At 42.5% G+C, this 12578-nt stretch overlaps 1 protein-coding gene across 1 annotated transcript; it reads right to left on the bottom strand.

The window, feature by feature from the left end:
* Positions 1-2776: 2776 nt before the first annotated feature.
* rnf41 (ring finger protein 41) lies at positions 2777-11994 on the bottom strand. The gene is made up of 7 exons (XM_086105010.1): positions 11880-11994; positions 10686-10765; positions 10495-10609; positions 7357-7628; positions 6866-7001; positions 5806-5909; positions 2777-4534 (listed from the first exon to the last, which is right to left on the bottom strand). The coding sequence occupies exons 3-7, from the start codon at positions 10582-10584 to the stop codon at positions 4180-4182; spliced, it is 957 nt and encodes a 318-aa protein (XP_085961136.1). The 5' UTR covers positions 10585-10609; positions 10686-10765; positions 11880-11994; the 3' UTR covers positions 2777-4179.
* Positions 11995-12578: the final 584 nt, after the last annotated feature.

Below are 12578 nucleotides of genomic sequence, written 5' to 3'. Positions count from 1 at the left end.
AGTTCACCGAACACCATATAACCTACTTTGTAAAGGAACAGCCTTGTTAAAAAAAAAACCATTGCAACATTCTACTGAGTCAGCCACCTTGCCCTCATTATACTTTGGCATTTGTCAAACAACAAACATCACAGTACTAACACTCGAGGCTATTTCAATGTTTCCCAGCTTTTATTGAGCCAAGGCAAAAATTTTATAATTGAAAGACGTCATGGCACACCACCAAACAAAAACTGAAATAATGATGCGTTTGTCTCAATTTACTTCCAAAATGACGTACTCGGTGTGTAATCTGAGCAGGTTTAGTTCAACATAAAACTGATATACTCGCAGGAAGTGACAACATGACAAACTACTGTACGAATGTCAGCTAATAGACAGACAGATTTATTGTACTTTTTGCCATCTAGTGGAAGGGCATTTATTGTTCTGTCATGATATGTCACTGGCATAAATAGATGAACCAAGTTGCAGCTGTGATTTAGGGGTTACAAATTTAATTACTCTGAGACCATGGAACTCAAAACACTTTCCCCACTGAAATGAATGAAAATGCAATTAATATCTTGCAGCTGTTCCTTCTGGTGTGGGTGCCTTGGCCACCTGGGAGCAGTATAATACAGCCATCGCTTCTCTGTACTGCTTTTATTCTCTCGGGTTTTGGGTGTGCTGTAGTTCATCCGAGGTGACTTGGGGCGGGAGGCACGATAGACCCTAAACTGGATGCTCGACAATTGCAGGACACATATAGACAAACAACCAATCACACTCACATTCATACCTACGAACAATTTAGAGTCTTCAATTAACCTACCATGCATATTTCCCCTCATGAGCTGTGGTCATATTAGTCTCTTTGGCAGCAGATAAAAAATATTTCTGGGAGTATTGTTATGATTAAACTAAGTGGCCATTAGGAAACGTATATGCTAATTGTCTTAAAGACATGCGCATTTCTCTTTGTTTTATGTTTACTTCGACAGTAAAGCCAAACTGGGAGGTGGCTAAAACAGCCTGAAGGCTGTTAAAAAAAAACCCAAAACAAAACAAAAACCCCCCTCACATTCTGCTTACCTTGCTGCTTGCTGGCAAGTGCTTTAAGTTGAGTTCAGTCAGTGCCTCCATACAACATTTGTATCACAGATTTAAAAACGCTCACATTCTGCTTACCTTGGTGCGTGTTGTCAAGTGCCCTAAATTGAGTTCAGTCAGTGCCTCCATACAGCGCTATCACAGATTTTGGCTTGCAAGTCAAAGCAGGAGTTCAATAAATAACAAATTTCGTTTCAATTAAATGAAATTGGATCATTTCCGGCGGCACCCTGGATGATAATTCACTACACGAACAATCCTAGGGCTAGCTACTCATGCTGCAAACAAGCTAGCCTAAGTTCAAAATTCACATCAATTTTTCCTCACAAAGGCTTCACGCAACATTTAGTTCCAACCAATAAAGAGTCAGGCATTATTTTCTTTCTAAAATGAGCGTCACATAATGGCCTCAATATTCCCATTCCCATTTAAGAAGCTGCTTTTTAGTCATGCACTTTAACATAGCCTATATGATTTAAACTGCTGTGTTTAAAAAGTTTTATTTATACTATATCGAACAATTCAAAATGATTACCTTTTAGTTTTCTATAAATATGTCCTCCTCTTGTGCAAGCATTGAGTAGTTTTACACAAATTTGACATTGCAGAGGCCAGCATTCACTTAATAGTGCATGCTGAGCATGTAGCCATTGTGACCACATCCCGTAATGAGGTACGGTGACAACAATAGAGCCACAGTGTTTGGGGAAGCACGATTACACATTCCAGTGGCTACAATGGAGACGGATTAGACGGCACAATGAGGATGAGGCAGGCTGGAGAGGATAATAGCGATGGAAAACATATGGGTGTCAGACAAAAGCGCGGTCATCCAGGTCGGGAGGCAAGACTCGGACGCTCGTGAAACGGTTTAGCGGTTAAAACTTTCCGTCGGCTTGACCCCAATGCAATGAGCCGTGTTTTGAAATAATCGCTGGCCTGATTTGAGCTTTTACAAAATGTATGACAGCGCCCTGGGCCTACAGCGCCACCTAAAGGCTCCTGATGATGACACGGTGTGGCTAAAAAGGAAATGCATTTATACAGGACAGGGGAATCCGTCCAGTATATCTGTTCTGAAGATGATGCTTCCCCGCCATTTTTTTCATATTCTCAAACTATCCTGAACACTGCCAATACAAATGTAGATTAAAAAAACATACCAAGAATGAAACAATTTAGTTCAAATTGTGTATAGCATCGGTGGGATGACATTTGTACTCAACTCATTTGTACAATTTCTAAAACAGACATATAGGCCAGGTCTTTCAAAGATGAGGTTTAAAAGAAAAGCAAAGTTACAATGAGACAGTGGATGTGTTTAAAACCAATAATGTAATTTTAAAAGTGTCTACAGTATATTCAATCTATTGGTTATTTTATTACAAGATTTTTTTAACCTCTGGTAACCAATGTTTTTTTTCTTCACAAGTACCTCTTTAGATGCATAATATTGTTGACCTACCCATATCGTATGTACACAGCAGTCAGGACAATTTTGACCACTTAGGAGTGAGCAGTATCGAATTTTTGTGACCACTCCTTTTTAAATCACACATTGGTGAAATTTTGGTAATTACTACCGCTAATATTAAACAAAAAAAAAATCTGTCAACGGTCACAATCAACACATCGCATTGGTGGAGACAAGCCAGTGGGCGCAAAGTGATGATTTAACCCAACATCATTTCAACAAATTTAATTCAGAAGTACACATACAAGTGGTAGCCTTAATCAGTAACCAAGAAGCAGCCGTTTCAAAAAGGTTGCTGACCTATTGTAAGGGCACTCGAATGCTGAAATTTCACGGTTAGCCCACTGACAATAAACTTCTGACATTTTATTCATTTGTCTGTACCACGAGATACACTAACACAAAACAAATGAAAAGCATTACCAAAGAGAATAACAAAATGATACAATACAAAGTTGCTTTTACTGCTCTCGTGGGTCATATTTGTCTCAGTACAGTTATGAGGATAAGTGGTGAGAGGATATACTTTTTAAGTCACAAGCGTGACTTCACTAATGTTTTACAATCTCCACGCTGTGACCACTAGATCGAGATGTTTGCTGAATGCAGACTACCCTTGGACAACATAAAGAACAAAGGCAACCATTGCGGTCAACACATATTTCCCATACATATGTTAAACTTGAACTTTAGCGCATCACTTCACATCTGCACCCAGCTGACCAACAAAAAACTACAGAAAACACAATGTCTTGTTCCTGCAACAAACTTCAAATACACCGAAAAAGGCAAACTTCTTCTTCAAGCACTGTGTGTGTGTATACGCGCGTGCATGTGAAAGGCAACAAAATAAATAAAACAAAATGGCACAGAAAATTCGACAATGCAAATGGAAATTGGACACCTTGGAGGAATATAAACAGCACGACAATTATCTTAAAGCCAGGAAACAGCTCGTTAAACACAAATATGTGAAACCAACCAAAGAATATTTTTTTTCAATGGAAAAAAAAAAAAAGAAGGGGAAATATGGAATCAGAGAGGGGAGGAAGATAATGACATCTTCGCGTCAATATAGTATTTGTATTTACAAACATTTACACGGTGGAGGTACCAACGCATTGATACATTTGATAACGTGGTGCTCATGAATCCAGCGCAAATAGGAGTGTGCTGGATGGTGGTACATTGACGCCTTTGATAAGACGCAAGTAGCCCGTTAGCAAGCAAAGTCTATAGCGTGTTGACAAACAATGGACCCAAACGGCTGAAATAGTTTCAAAATCCACTGTTTCTGGTGCCACCATTGGTTCGCTTGATGCCAGACAAGCTTCAGAGTTCATGGCAAACCCATGCAGCAGAAAGGTTCCTCTTCGAATGAACCGTTGAAAAGTGTTTCACTCTACAATGCGATTAGCAGAACAATCAGAATGTATAATGCACTAAATATAATTTGATGTAAACATCACTCATTGTTTATCGTATCAGTCACATTATTTGCTCTACTTGCCATGTTGATAGCATCTTTGTCCTTCCTTAAGGCATAGGTATCAACAGTTCACTTTTTTTTTTAAATTTCCTGAAATAAGCCAGATTTGTTGGTCGCAGTGTAGTTATAGGATCTCCTCCACGCCGTGCGCAAAGATCATGACCAGGCCGGGCTCCAGGATCATGTCCTCCCCCATGTGCTGGTTCTCACAGGCCATCACCACCACCGCTTGCTTGCCCGGGATGCGCTTAGCCACGTAGTTCTCGTAGTAGCGCCGGTTCATCTGCCGCGTCTCCAGCGAGGCCAGGCCCTGCGGCCAATTGCGCTCGTGGGCGTTCTCGATCAGATCGTTGACGATGGAGAGCGGGCAGCCGCTGTCGATGAGCGAGCGCTTGATGACGGCCTGCAGCACGGCGTCGGGGGTGGAGATCATGCCGCCCCAGCGAGTCACCCTGGCGGGCTGCATGGAGTTCACCCACCTGAAAAACAAGCCGTCGATAAAGGGGGGCTTGCGCAAGCAAAACGCTCCATGGATGCGGTTTATGTTCATTCTCGGGGCTCTTCATTCGGTCAGGTGTGAACATTCTTGGAATTGAGGCAGACCAAGTCAGTGCCAAACAGACAGCAGTTGGATTATTCCATCAAAATAGGAGGAGATCATTGGCGAGATCAGGGTATGACCGTGTTGGTCAACCTGGTGATCATTTTCACCCTTGACCCACCCCAGAGCAGCCGCAGCCGCAGCTTCAATAGTATTTTCGGTTCGGTGGCATTGTCTTGGATGAGAATGGTTCACGGGCATTCAAAGTCGGTTTTCGGCCTTGCCGCTTACGTGCATTGATTTCTCCCGATTCTCTGAACTTGTTGATGATATTATGGACTGTAGATGATGAAATCACAAAATGTTTGCCAATTGTATATTGAGGAACACCATCCTTAAACTGTTCGACATATTTTCTCACACAGTTGTTCACAAAGAGGTGACTCTTGTCCAATCTTAGCCTGTTCACCCGTGCGATGTTCCAAGCAGGTACTTGATTAGCATTCCTCAACTTTCTCAGTCTTTTTTGCCACCTGTTCCAGCTGTTTTGAAACGTGCTGCAGCCATAAAATTCTATCACTTGCTAAAAACAAAGCTGAACAATTTGAGCATTAAATATCTTGTCTTTCTAGTGGATTCAATTAAATATAGGTTGAACAGGAGTCGCAAATCATTGTCTACTGTTTTTATTCATGTTCAACACAATGTCTCAGCTTCATTGGAATTGGCTTTACACTGGTGTGCTAGATTGTCCATGTCTTTATAAATGTGCTCTATTTTTTATTATTTTCTAAATAAATTAACTTTTGTACTTTATCGAGATGCAACTGTAATTTCATGGCATCTGGCTGTTAGCCACGGTAAGGAGGTGAATGCTATTTGAGGCCAAAGTGGAGATTGTCAGCTAAGACAACAGCGTAAGCTTATCCTGGCACATTCCAGCTAAGCATCCACAAACATTACAATGACAATTCATCTCGAACAATGAACGAGTAGCAGTGGTTTACACCAACGATGAGTTATTGTTTCATACTAAAAAGGTCTGAGGAATAGTAACTGCTTGTGCTTATGGAAACGCATCGATAGCGAGAAGAGCCGTATTGTCGGCGCAGTTGTGGAAATGGAGCAAAGGTGCTGAGACTTTTCAAGCCTTCGGTAAGTTTGAGGCGGTGAGTTCAGAGTGAGAGCAAAGAAGAAGAAGGGACTTACTCCAAGATCTCATTGTACTCGATGGTCTCCTCCAGGTTTTGCAGGTTGGGGTTAGCGCTGCGGATGGCACGCATGTACGCTTTGAGCAGCTGAATGTCTCGCTTCTGGAGTGGGAGAGTGCCACAGAGAATAGGCTATAACACAACACTTTTAACAGTCATTAGGTCATAAAGTCGCCGGTCAATTTACCGGTCGATCTACGTTCCAACCCTCATCTATGGTCACGAGCTATGGGTCGTGACCGAAAGAACGAGATCCCGGATACAAGCGGCCGAAATGAGTTTTCTCCGCAGGGTGTCCGGGCTCTCCCTTAGAGATAAGGTGAGAAGCTCGGTCATCCGGGAGGGGCTCAGAGTCGAGCCGCTTCTCCTCCACATCGAGAGGAGCCAGATGAGGTGGCTTGGGCATCTGATTCGGATGCCTCCTGAACGCCTCCCTGGTGAGGTGTTCCGGGCATGTCCCACCGGGAGGAGACCCCGAGGAAGACCCAGGACACGCTGGAGTGACTATGTCACCCAGCTGGCCTGGGAACGCCTCGGGATCCCCCGGGGAGAGCTGGAAGAAGTAGCTAGGGAGAGGGAAGTCTGGGCTTCCCTGCTAAAGCTGTTGCCCCCGCGACCCGGCCCCGGATAAGCGGTAGAAGATGGATGGATGGATGGATGGAGGTCATAAAGTGACCACCCACTGACGATACGCAACTCTGAATTTGGACTTGCAAGCACAGAACAGAGTACCGTACTGTAAAGAGCCGATGGTTGGGCTAAAACGTCTGCTGGCACCGTTGTTCAAGCTTTCGCAAAAGCCGAAATCAATTCTGATGAGCCGTATGGCAACGAGACTGACTCTGACAATGACGCGAGGGAACCTGACGTGTTTGATTGTGAACTTGCCCAAGAAATAGAAATATTTACAGTACATGAGCACGGTGAAAAATTCTCCTTTTATCTGTCGCAGAGACACCAAATCAGTTTGTGAGTATGGGCACCAAAGTGACATTTATCAGCTCCTAAGAACGACTATTTGTTTAGTGCTTATGAAAGACACGCGCAGACGCACTTACCTGTTCGCCCAGCTGGTGTTTATGTTCAGCCACAGTTTTCTCCAGATCTGAAATTTTGCTCTGCTGCTGCTGGACGACACTTCGCAAGTGTTTGATGCAGTTATGGTTGGGCAATTCGTCTTTGGGCATCTCCAGGCTGCCGGTGGGAGAAGAAAGAAGATGGGCTACGAGGTGCTTCTCAGACAGCTTTGGATTGTTAAGAATTTATTTTGTCATGTTGCATTTACATATGATCATATCCGGACAAGCAAGGGTTAGCTGTTTTGTCAAGACATCTAGAATCAATGGTGGATTTCACGACATTATCTGACTTAATAGGTCTCTGGCGGGGGTGTCTAATTGAATCAAGTGTGCTGGAGGGGGGAAATATCTAAAACGTGCAGGATAGTGGCCCCTTTGGACTGGATCTGGAAACACCTGATCTGCAGGTTCACGAAGATCATTCAAGTGGACAAGAAGTGCATCAGATGAACAGAACGCCAGCCACTCACCCACAGCCCTCCTCACAGTTGACGGGCCTTTTGGGGTTGTGCTCGCAGTCCTTGAGGTGCGACTGCAGCTGGTCCAGTCGAAGCGTCGCCGTGCAGCCGAAACTGGCGTTGTCACAGCTGATCTGCAGCTTGGACAGCATGTTGCGCATGATGCGTGGCACGGGCCGCAGGTGAGCAAGCGTCACTACCGTGCGGTCCACGGGACAAATCTGCTGCTGGGCGAACCACTGCGTGATGCAGGCATTGCAGAAGGCGTGCTCACAGTGGGGGGCCTGAAAACGACAGCACAGTAATTTAGCCACGTAGACGCTTCAGTAGTTACGTGGGGCAATGACATGATCTTTCGTGACATCTCCATGACATGAGATTGAAAAGCCTCATCTCATTTCCCCAAAATATATATTACTCCCCCCGCTCCTCTGAGATAATAAAAAGATGAGTCCCTACCACGTGCTTGGCCCCGATATGCCAAACCACATTTACTTCCGCAAACACTACGTTGTGAGTGACGTTGCCTCCTTTTTTGCGCAGACGGGTCACGTGGGGGACACATAAGTTCACACACCAGACAGACGGAGGTCGCATCTAATATGTAATGTGAATAAAAGAACAAATGCGTAGAACAAATCCCGCCCAAAAATATGGAATCACTGCCACTCTTCTGGCTTTAAAACACACACACGCACACACACGCACAAAAAAAACAATTGGATTTCACCCAAAAATCCAAATTGAGCATTAAGGCCTAAGGCCTGCAGTGAAACTTGCCCAAGAGAGAGCCGGTAAGACTCCACACATGTCATTCATCTGAGAGACTGTTGATGCAACTCACAACCAGTGAGTCATGAGGGCCTCCTGTTTTGGTGAGCACCAGTGTGAGCAATACTTTAGTAAGTATGCAAAATAGCATCACTGCACTGCGATAATTACAGTTACCATTCTTCCTTTCGGTGGTGTCTATTTAGAAAGAGGACAAGTGCAGGACACACCTGGCAATTGATGGTGGAGACACAACTCTTATTAGAATGGAGGCCAATGTTTGACGCAAAAGGGTGGTTCCGTCTGCAAATGGACCCTCTTTCTAATGTGCATAATGGACCAAATGCACGGCAGGACATTTCCACTTCAAATGCGTGACACCATATATGTTTTCTGGTCTCTGCTTGTTTCAAGCTACTTGGACGCCCTCTGGAGGAAGAATAACCTCAATCTTTAACTGTGTGTTAACGTGGGTTTGTGTGATGCCTATATTCAATATTCAGAGCTGGTGCTTTTAGGGTGGAAATGTCATCTGAATTTGCAACTTTTCAACTCAACATATCTTTATTTATTGAGAACTTCAAAACAACCATTACTGCAAACAAAGTGCGGTACATGGAGTAAAAATCAATCATACAATAACAAAGACAGTGAATACAGTAAATTAATTACACAAATTCATAAATATATATTTTTGTAATTAATAATGAACAATTAATGAATCAATTCATCAATCAATTAACACTAACAAATACAGCAGACACCATGAAACACTTAAACAAGCCAAATCTTTTGTTGAATTAGAAGCCAAAGAATAAAAATGTGACGAGTTTTAAAAATGGGCAGAGAGGGAGTTAGACTAAAATGTAATGGAAGGTCATTCCTAAGAGAAGGACGGGAAACAGAAAAGGCTCGATCTTCTGCGAGCATCCGCTTAGGCCTCCGTACCTACAGTAGCATCTGCTGCGCAGACCTGAGGCCCTGGGTAGGTGCGTAGAGGTGGGGGAGCTCAGAGAGGTAAAACATTTGGAAACAAATAAAACGTTCAAATTTAGTTTCAAATTTCACCCAAAAGCCAAATATCAACATGGCAGGAAGGAAGGAAACACCATGTTTTCTTAGGATAGAACCTAGGGACAGTAAATACAGTGAAAACAGCAGGAGGCCCAAAATAGACCCCTGCGGAACACCGTACAGCACACAGAGAAGCACTCAGACAAAAAAAGATGAAGGAATAGTTCCTCCAGCCAACTCTGTGGTGTGCTGGCCATTATGTTGAGCAATTCAACGCAGCTTTTTATTTGAACATGTTGACCAATGAGCCATAGGAGATGGAAAGTTTAAACTGTCCTTTTGATGTGACAATTTCATGTAATTTAAAAAAATAAAATCCGCGACCCATAGTCTAGCCATCCGTTTCTCCCTGCTCGCCTACCCCACAAGCAAGGGAAGATATTGTCCACTTCGTCACAAAACTGGTTACGAGAAACTCTCGAGCTGTGTGAACATTTATCCTCATCCTGGATTTAGTGATATGTGTTTGTCATTTGTATTATTTGATTATTAGTTGTCTTTTGTGTTTTCATAAACTCAATTTTGCTGCATCTGAACCAGAGACCAGGCTTTTTATTCCATTTTATTCACTCTTTTTGTAGAGCACTTTGTGACAGTTTTTATGTCCTATAAACACATTTGAGTTGACCCTCTCAAAAGAAGCCATGCAAGTTTATGCACACACAAACCTGCAGGCACTGTGAAGCACCAAATGGCTCTTTAAAACAGACATGGTGCATTGATCGCTTTGCCGATAGATGCATAAGTGGAGCAATTAGAAAGGTCATACAATACAATACATCTTAGGTTGTACGTCAGTAACAGTAACTTGACGTCATTCCAGCAGAAAGCGAGTATATTTTCAGCACTGATAAATCAGCATCAAATATTGATACTTTTGCTGTGTGAAAAAAAAAGCACAGTACCGTACTTTATTTAATTTTGAGATCACGAACGACATGCAAGAATGACTTTGCAGTGTGAAATAAGAATACTTCGTTAGGTTGCACAAGAAGGCAAGCTCAGCTACCACCAGCCTGACTTTTTTTATTTGACTCCTTTATATTTTATGGCCGAGAAGTGTTTTTCATACAAAGCATTGACGGTGGTTACATTTAGCGAACACATGAAACAAAACAAGCAAACAACTACATGTCAACATCATCGGCACAGAATGTAAATGATTATAAATTTTAAAAATACCCAACTTCGTTGGCATCTTGTAATAAAAACAAAAATCGGTATGTGGGTCACTTGCATTGTAAATCCAGCCTTAGTTGAGCTACTGCTCCTCAAAACTGCATGTAAATATACCGAGTGACATACCTGCACTGGTTCTTCGAGAACTCCGCTACATATGGGACACAGTAGGTCTTCATCCACCTCCCCTTGGAACCTCGTCACGTCATAGCCCATGGTGCATCACATGCACAACCACCTCCTATCACATAATGCTGTTTTTATAGCCAACTTAAGAGAGGAAAAGATAGCAGAGAAGACAGAAAATGACAGGCTACCTGACTCACAAACAGCCTTGCATGATTTCATTCAGCTGGTGACTGGGCAAGACCTTTTGACCGGCACAAAGATGCTGCTGCTGCAAAAACAAAAAGAATAAATCAAATATACCACACACACAGACTCCTAAACATCTCTTGGGCTATTTTGGATTTGATTTGTCATCCTACAGACCTACACGTTTTTTTTTTCCGGAAGTACTACCACCACACTATTATTTTTAACACAAAACACTGAAATGCCCATTGACAATCAAGAAACATTAGAGTCGAAAATTACTTGCACAAAAAACGCACAACAAATATTTTAGAACTGTGGACAAAAGACTCAAGCTTGCATTAGAGGGTGCGTACAACCAGCTTATTGTCATTGTTTTGTTCCTGTTTAATTACATAAAGGCAGTCTTTGGTTGGCAACGTCATGCGCAGTTACGAGGTTTTTTTTTTTCAAGGCACAATGAAGAAGCTTTTACTGTTTATATTTTATATAAATGTGATATATCAAGGTACCGAACATTAGTTTAGAATTAATTCGTTTGTGTTGCGGCATTTTATATGTTATACATGTTACGCCGTTTTATAAACGTGACTTGACTTTTCCAACTAACATGAAAAGCTGTCGCAGCCGGAGGAGAGCAAATGCGTCGTATACTAAGGACCCCTGATGTCGTCGTCTTATTATTTCATTATTTTAAAAGTGTAGTAGTTATGCTTTATTTTCTATATGCATTGTAATTCTCAGCTACGATTCAAATAACAAATACATCAAAACAACATCAGCGCAAGACTAATATTTTCGTATTACCATGATCCAGCCATGTAGCATGGAATACACATAGGCAAGCAGGTGATGCTGCGCCTTCATTCTCCCCCATCACGCTCACTGAATCAATCCCCCAAAACAAGCCGTGGTTCAAAGTTAGCAGCGTAATGATTTTGCACACGATGTGCCGCCGGATGTACATCGAAATGCGCATATCCTTGCAGTGCAGTTGCAATCGTGTCCGACTCGGTCACGTCGCGCGTTAGCAAGCGAACCACTTAGCAGCATCGATGCTGCCGCTGTTTTCCTCTGGACATTAGCCTCGCAGCTAACCAGTCAGAGCAATAATATTAGCAAGCCACGGAACGACAAATAGCTGTCAAGCCTTATCCGCACTCGACCAAAACACCGTAGCCAAGCGACGGACTTACTCGCTAGTGTAGTAAAACAGCTGCCGGTGAGGATTTTTGTGTAGCTTGGTTCGTGTGACTGTTAGCTTGGGCTAGTCGCGTCCGTTCTGCCGTCCTAAGACCGTCTGCGTCACCTCGAACGCCGACGGTCGATGACGTCACTACGGAAGTTCTGCCAAAATCTCATGTCGGTTGGAATTAATTACTGGTCATTCACATATGTCGAGATGTAGATCACAATGCTTTTAAATCAGCATTCGCCAGTTCAACATGAAAAGAAACACGTTTGAAAAAATCTTAGAAAACACAAGTCACACAAAGTCTACTGAAATAATGATGATCTCGTCTCCATCTAATCACAAATTTACTTAGCTACTGTTAAATGTGGGCCTTTTAGTTGAATGCATATCTATTATTTTATTGTATGAATTGTAACAGTTGGATCCACAGGTTAATTGTATTTTCTGACAACTACAATACGATATTTCTCTTAAATGAATACAATGCACACGAAAATACATGAAGTGAAGAATCTTGCTCCATCTCTCACAGCACGCTAATATAGATGAGAATCACTGATTAGTTTCCAAATGCAAATTTACTAATGGTGTAATGAAATCCAATTTCAACTGGAAAATCGATTTTGATTTAACCGAACGGAATTACATTTTAAAATGTACCATTCTTGAATTGGATCACACCCTGTGTACGAGATACATG

Source organism: Hippocampus guttulatus, chromosome 1, assembly GCF_054856545.1.
Source record: "Hippocampus guttulatus isolate MCC_2025c chromosome 1, RoL_Hgut_1.0, whole genome shotgun sequence".
Lineage (NCBI taxonomy): Eukaryota > Metazoa > Chordata > Actinopteri > Syngnathiformes > Syngnathidae > Hippocampus > Hippocampus guttulatus.
Note: the sequence above shows the minus strand (reverse complement) of the source record. Positions and strands in the feature narration are given on the sequence as shown.

Coding starts and splice junctions, on each gene's coding strand:
- rnf41 (XM_086105010.1), bottom strand. CDS start 10,584: ATGGGCTATGACGTGACGAGGTTCCAAGGGGAGGTGGATGAAGACCTA. Junction 7,002..7,356: donor AACTGTGAGGAGGGCTGTGG/GTGAGTGGCTGG, acceptor TCCCACCGGCAG/CCTGGAGATGCCCAAAGACG. Junction 4,535..5,805: donor GAGTACAATGAGATCTTGGA/GTAAGTCCCTTC, acceptor CTTGTTTTTCAG/GTGGGTGAACTCCATGCAGC.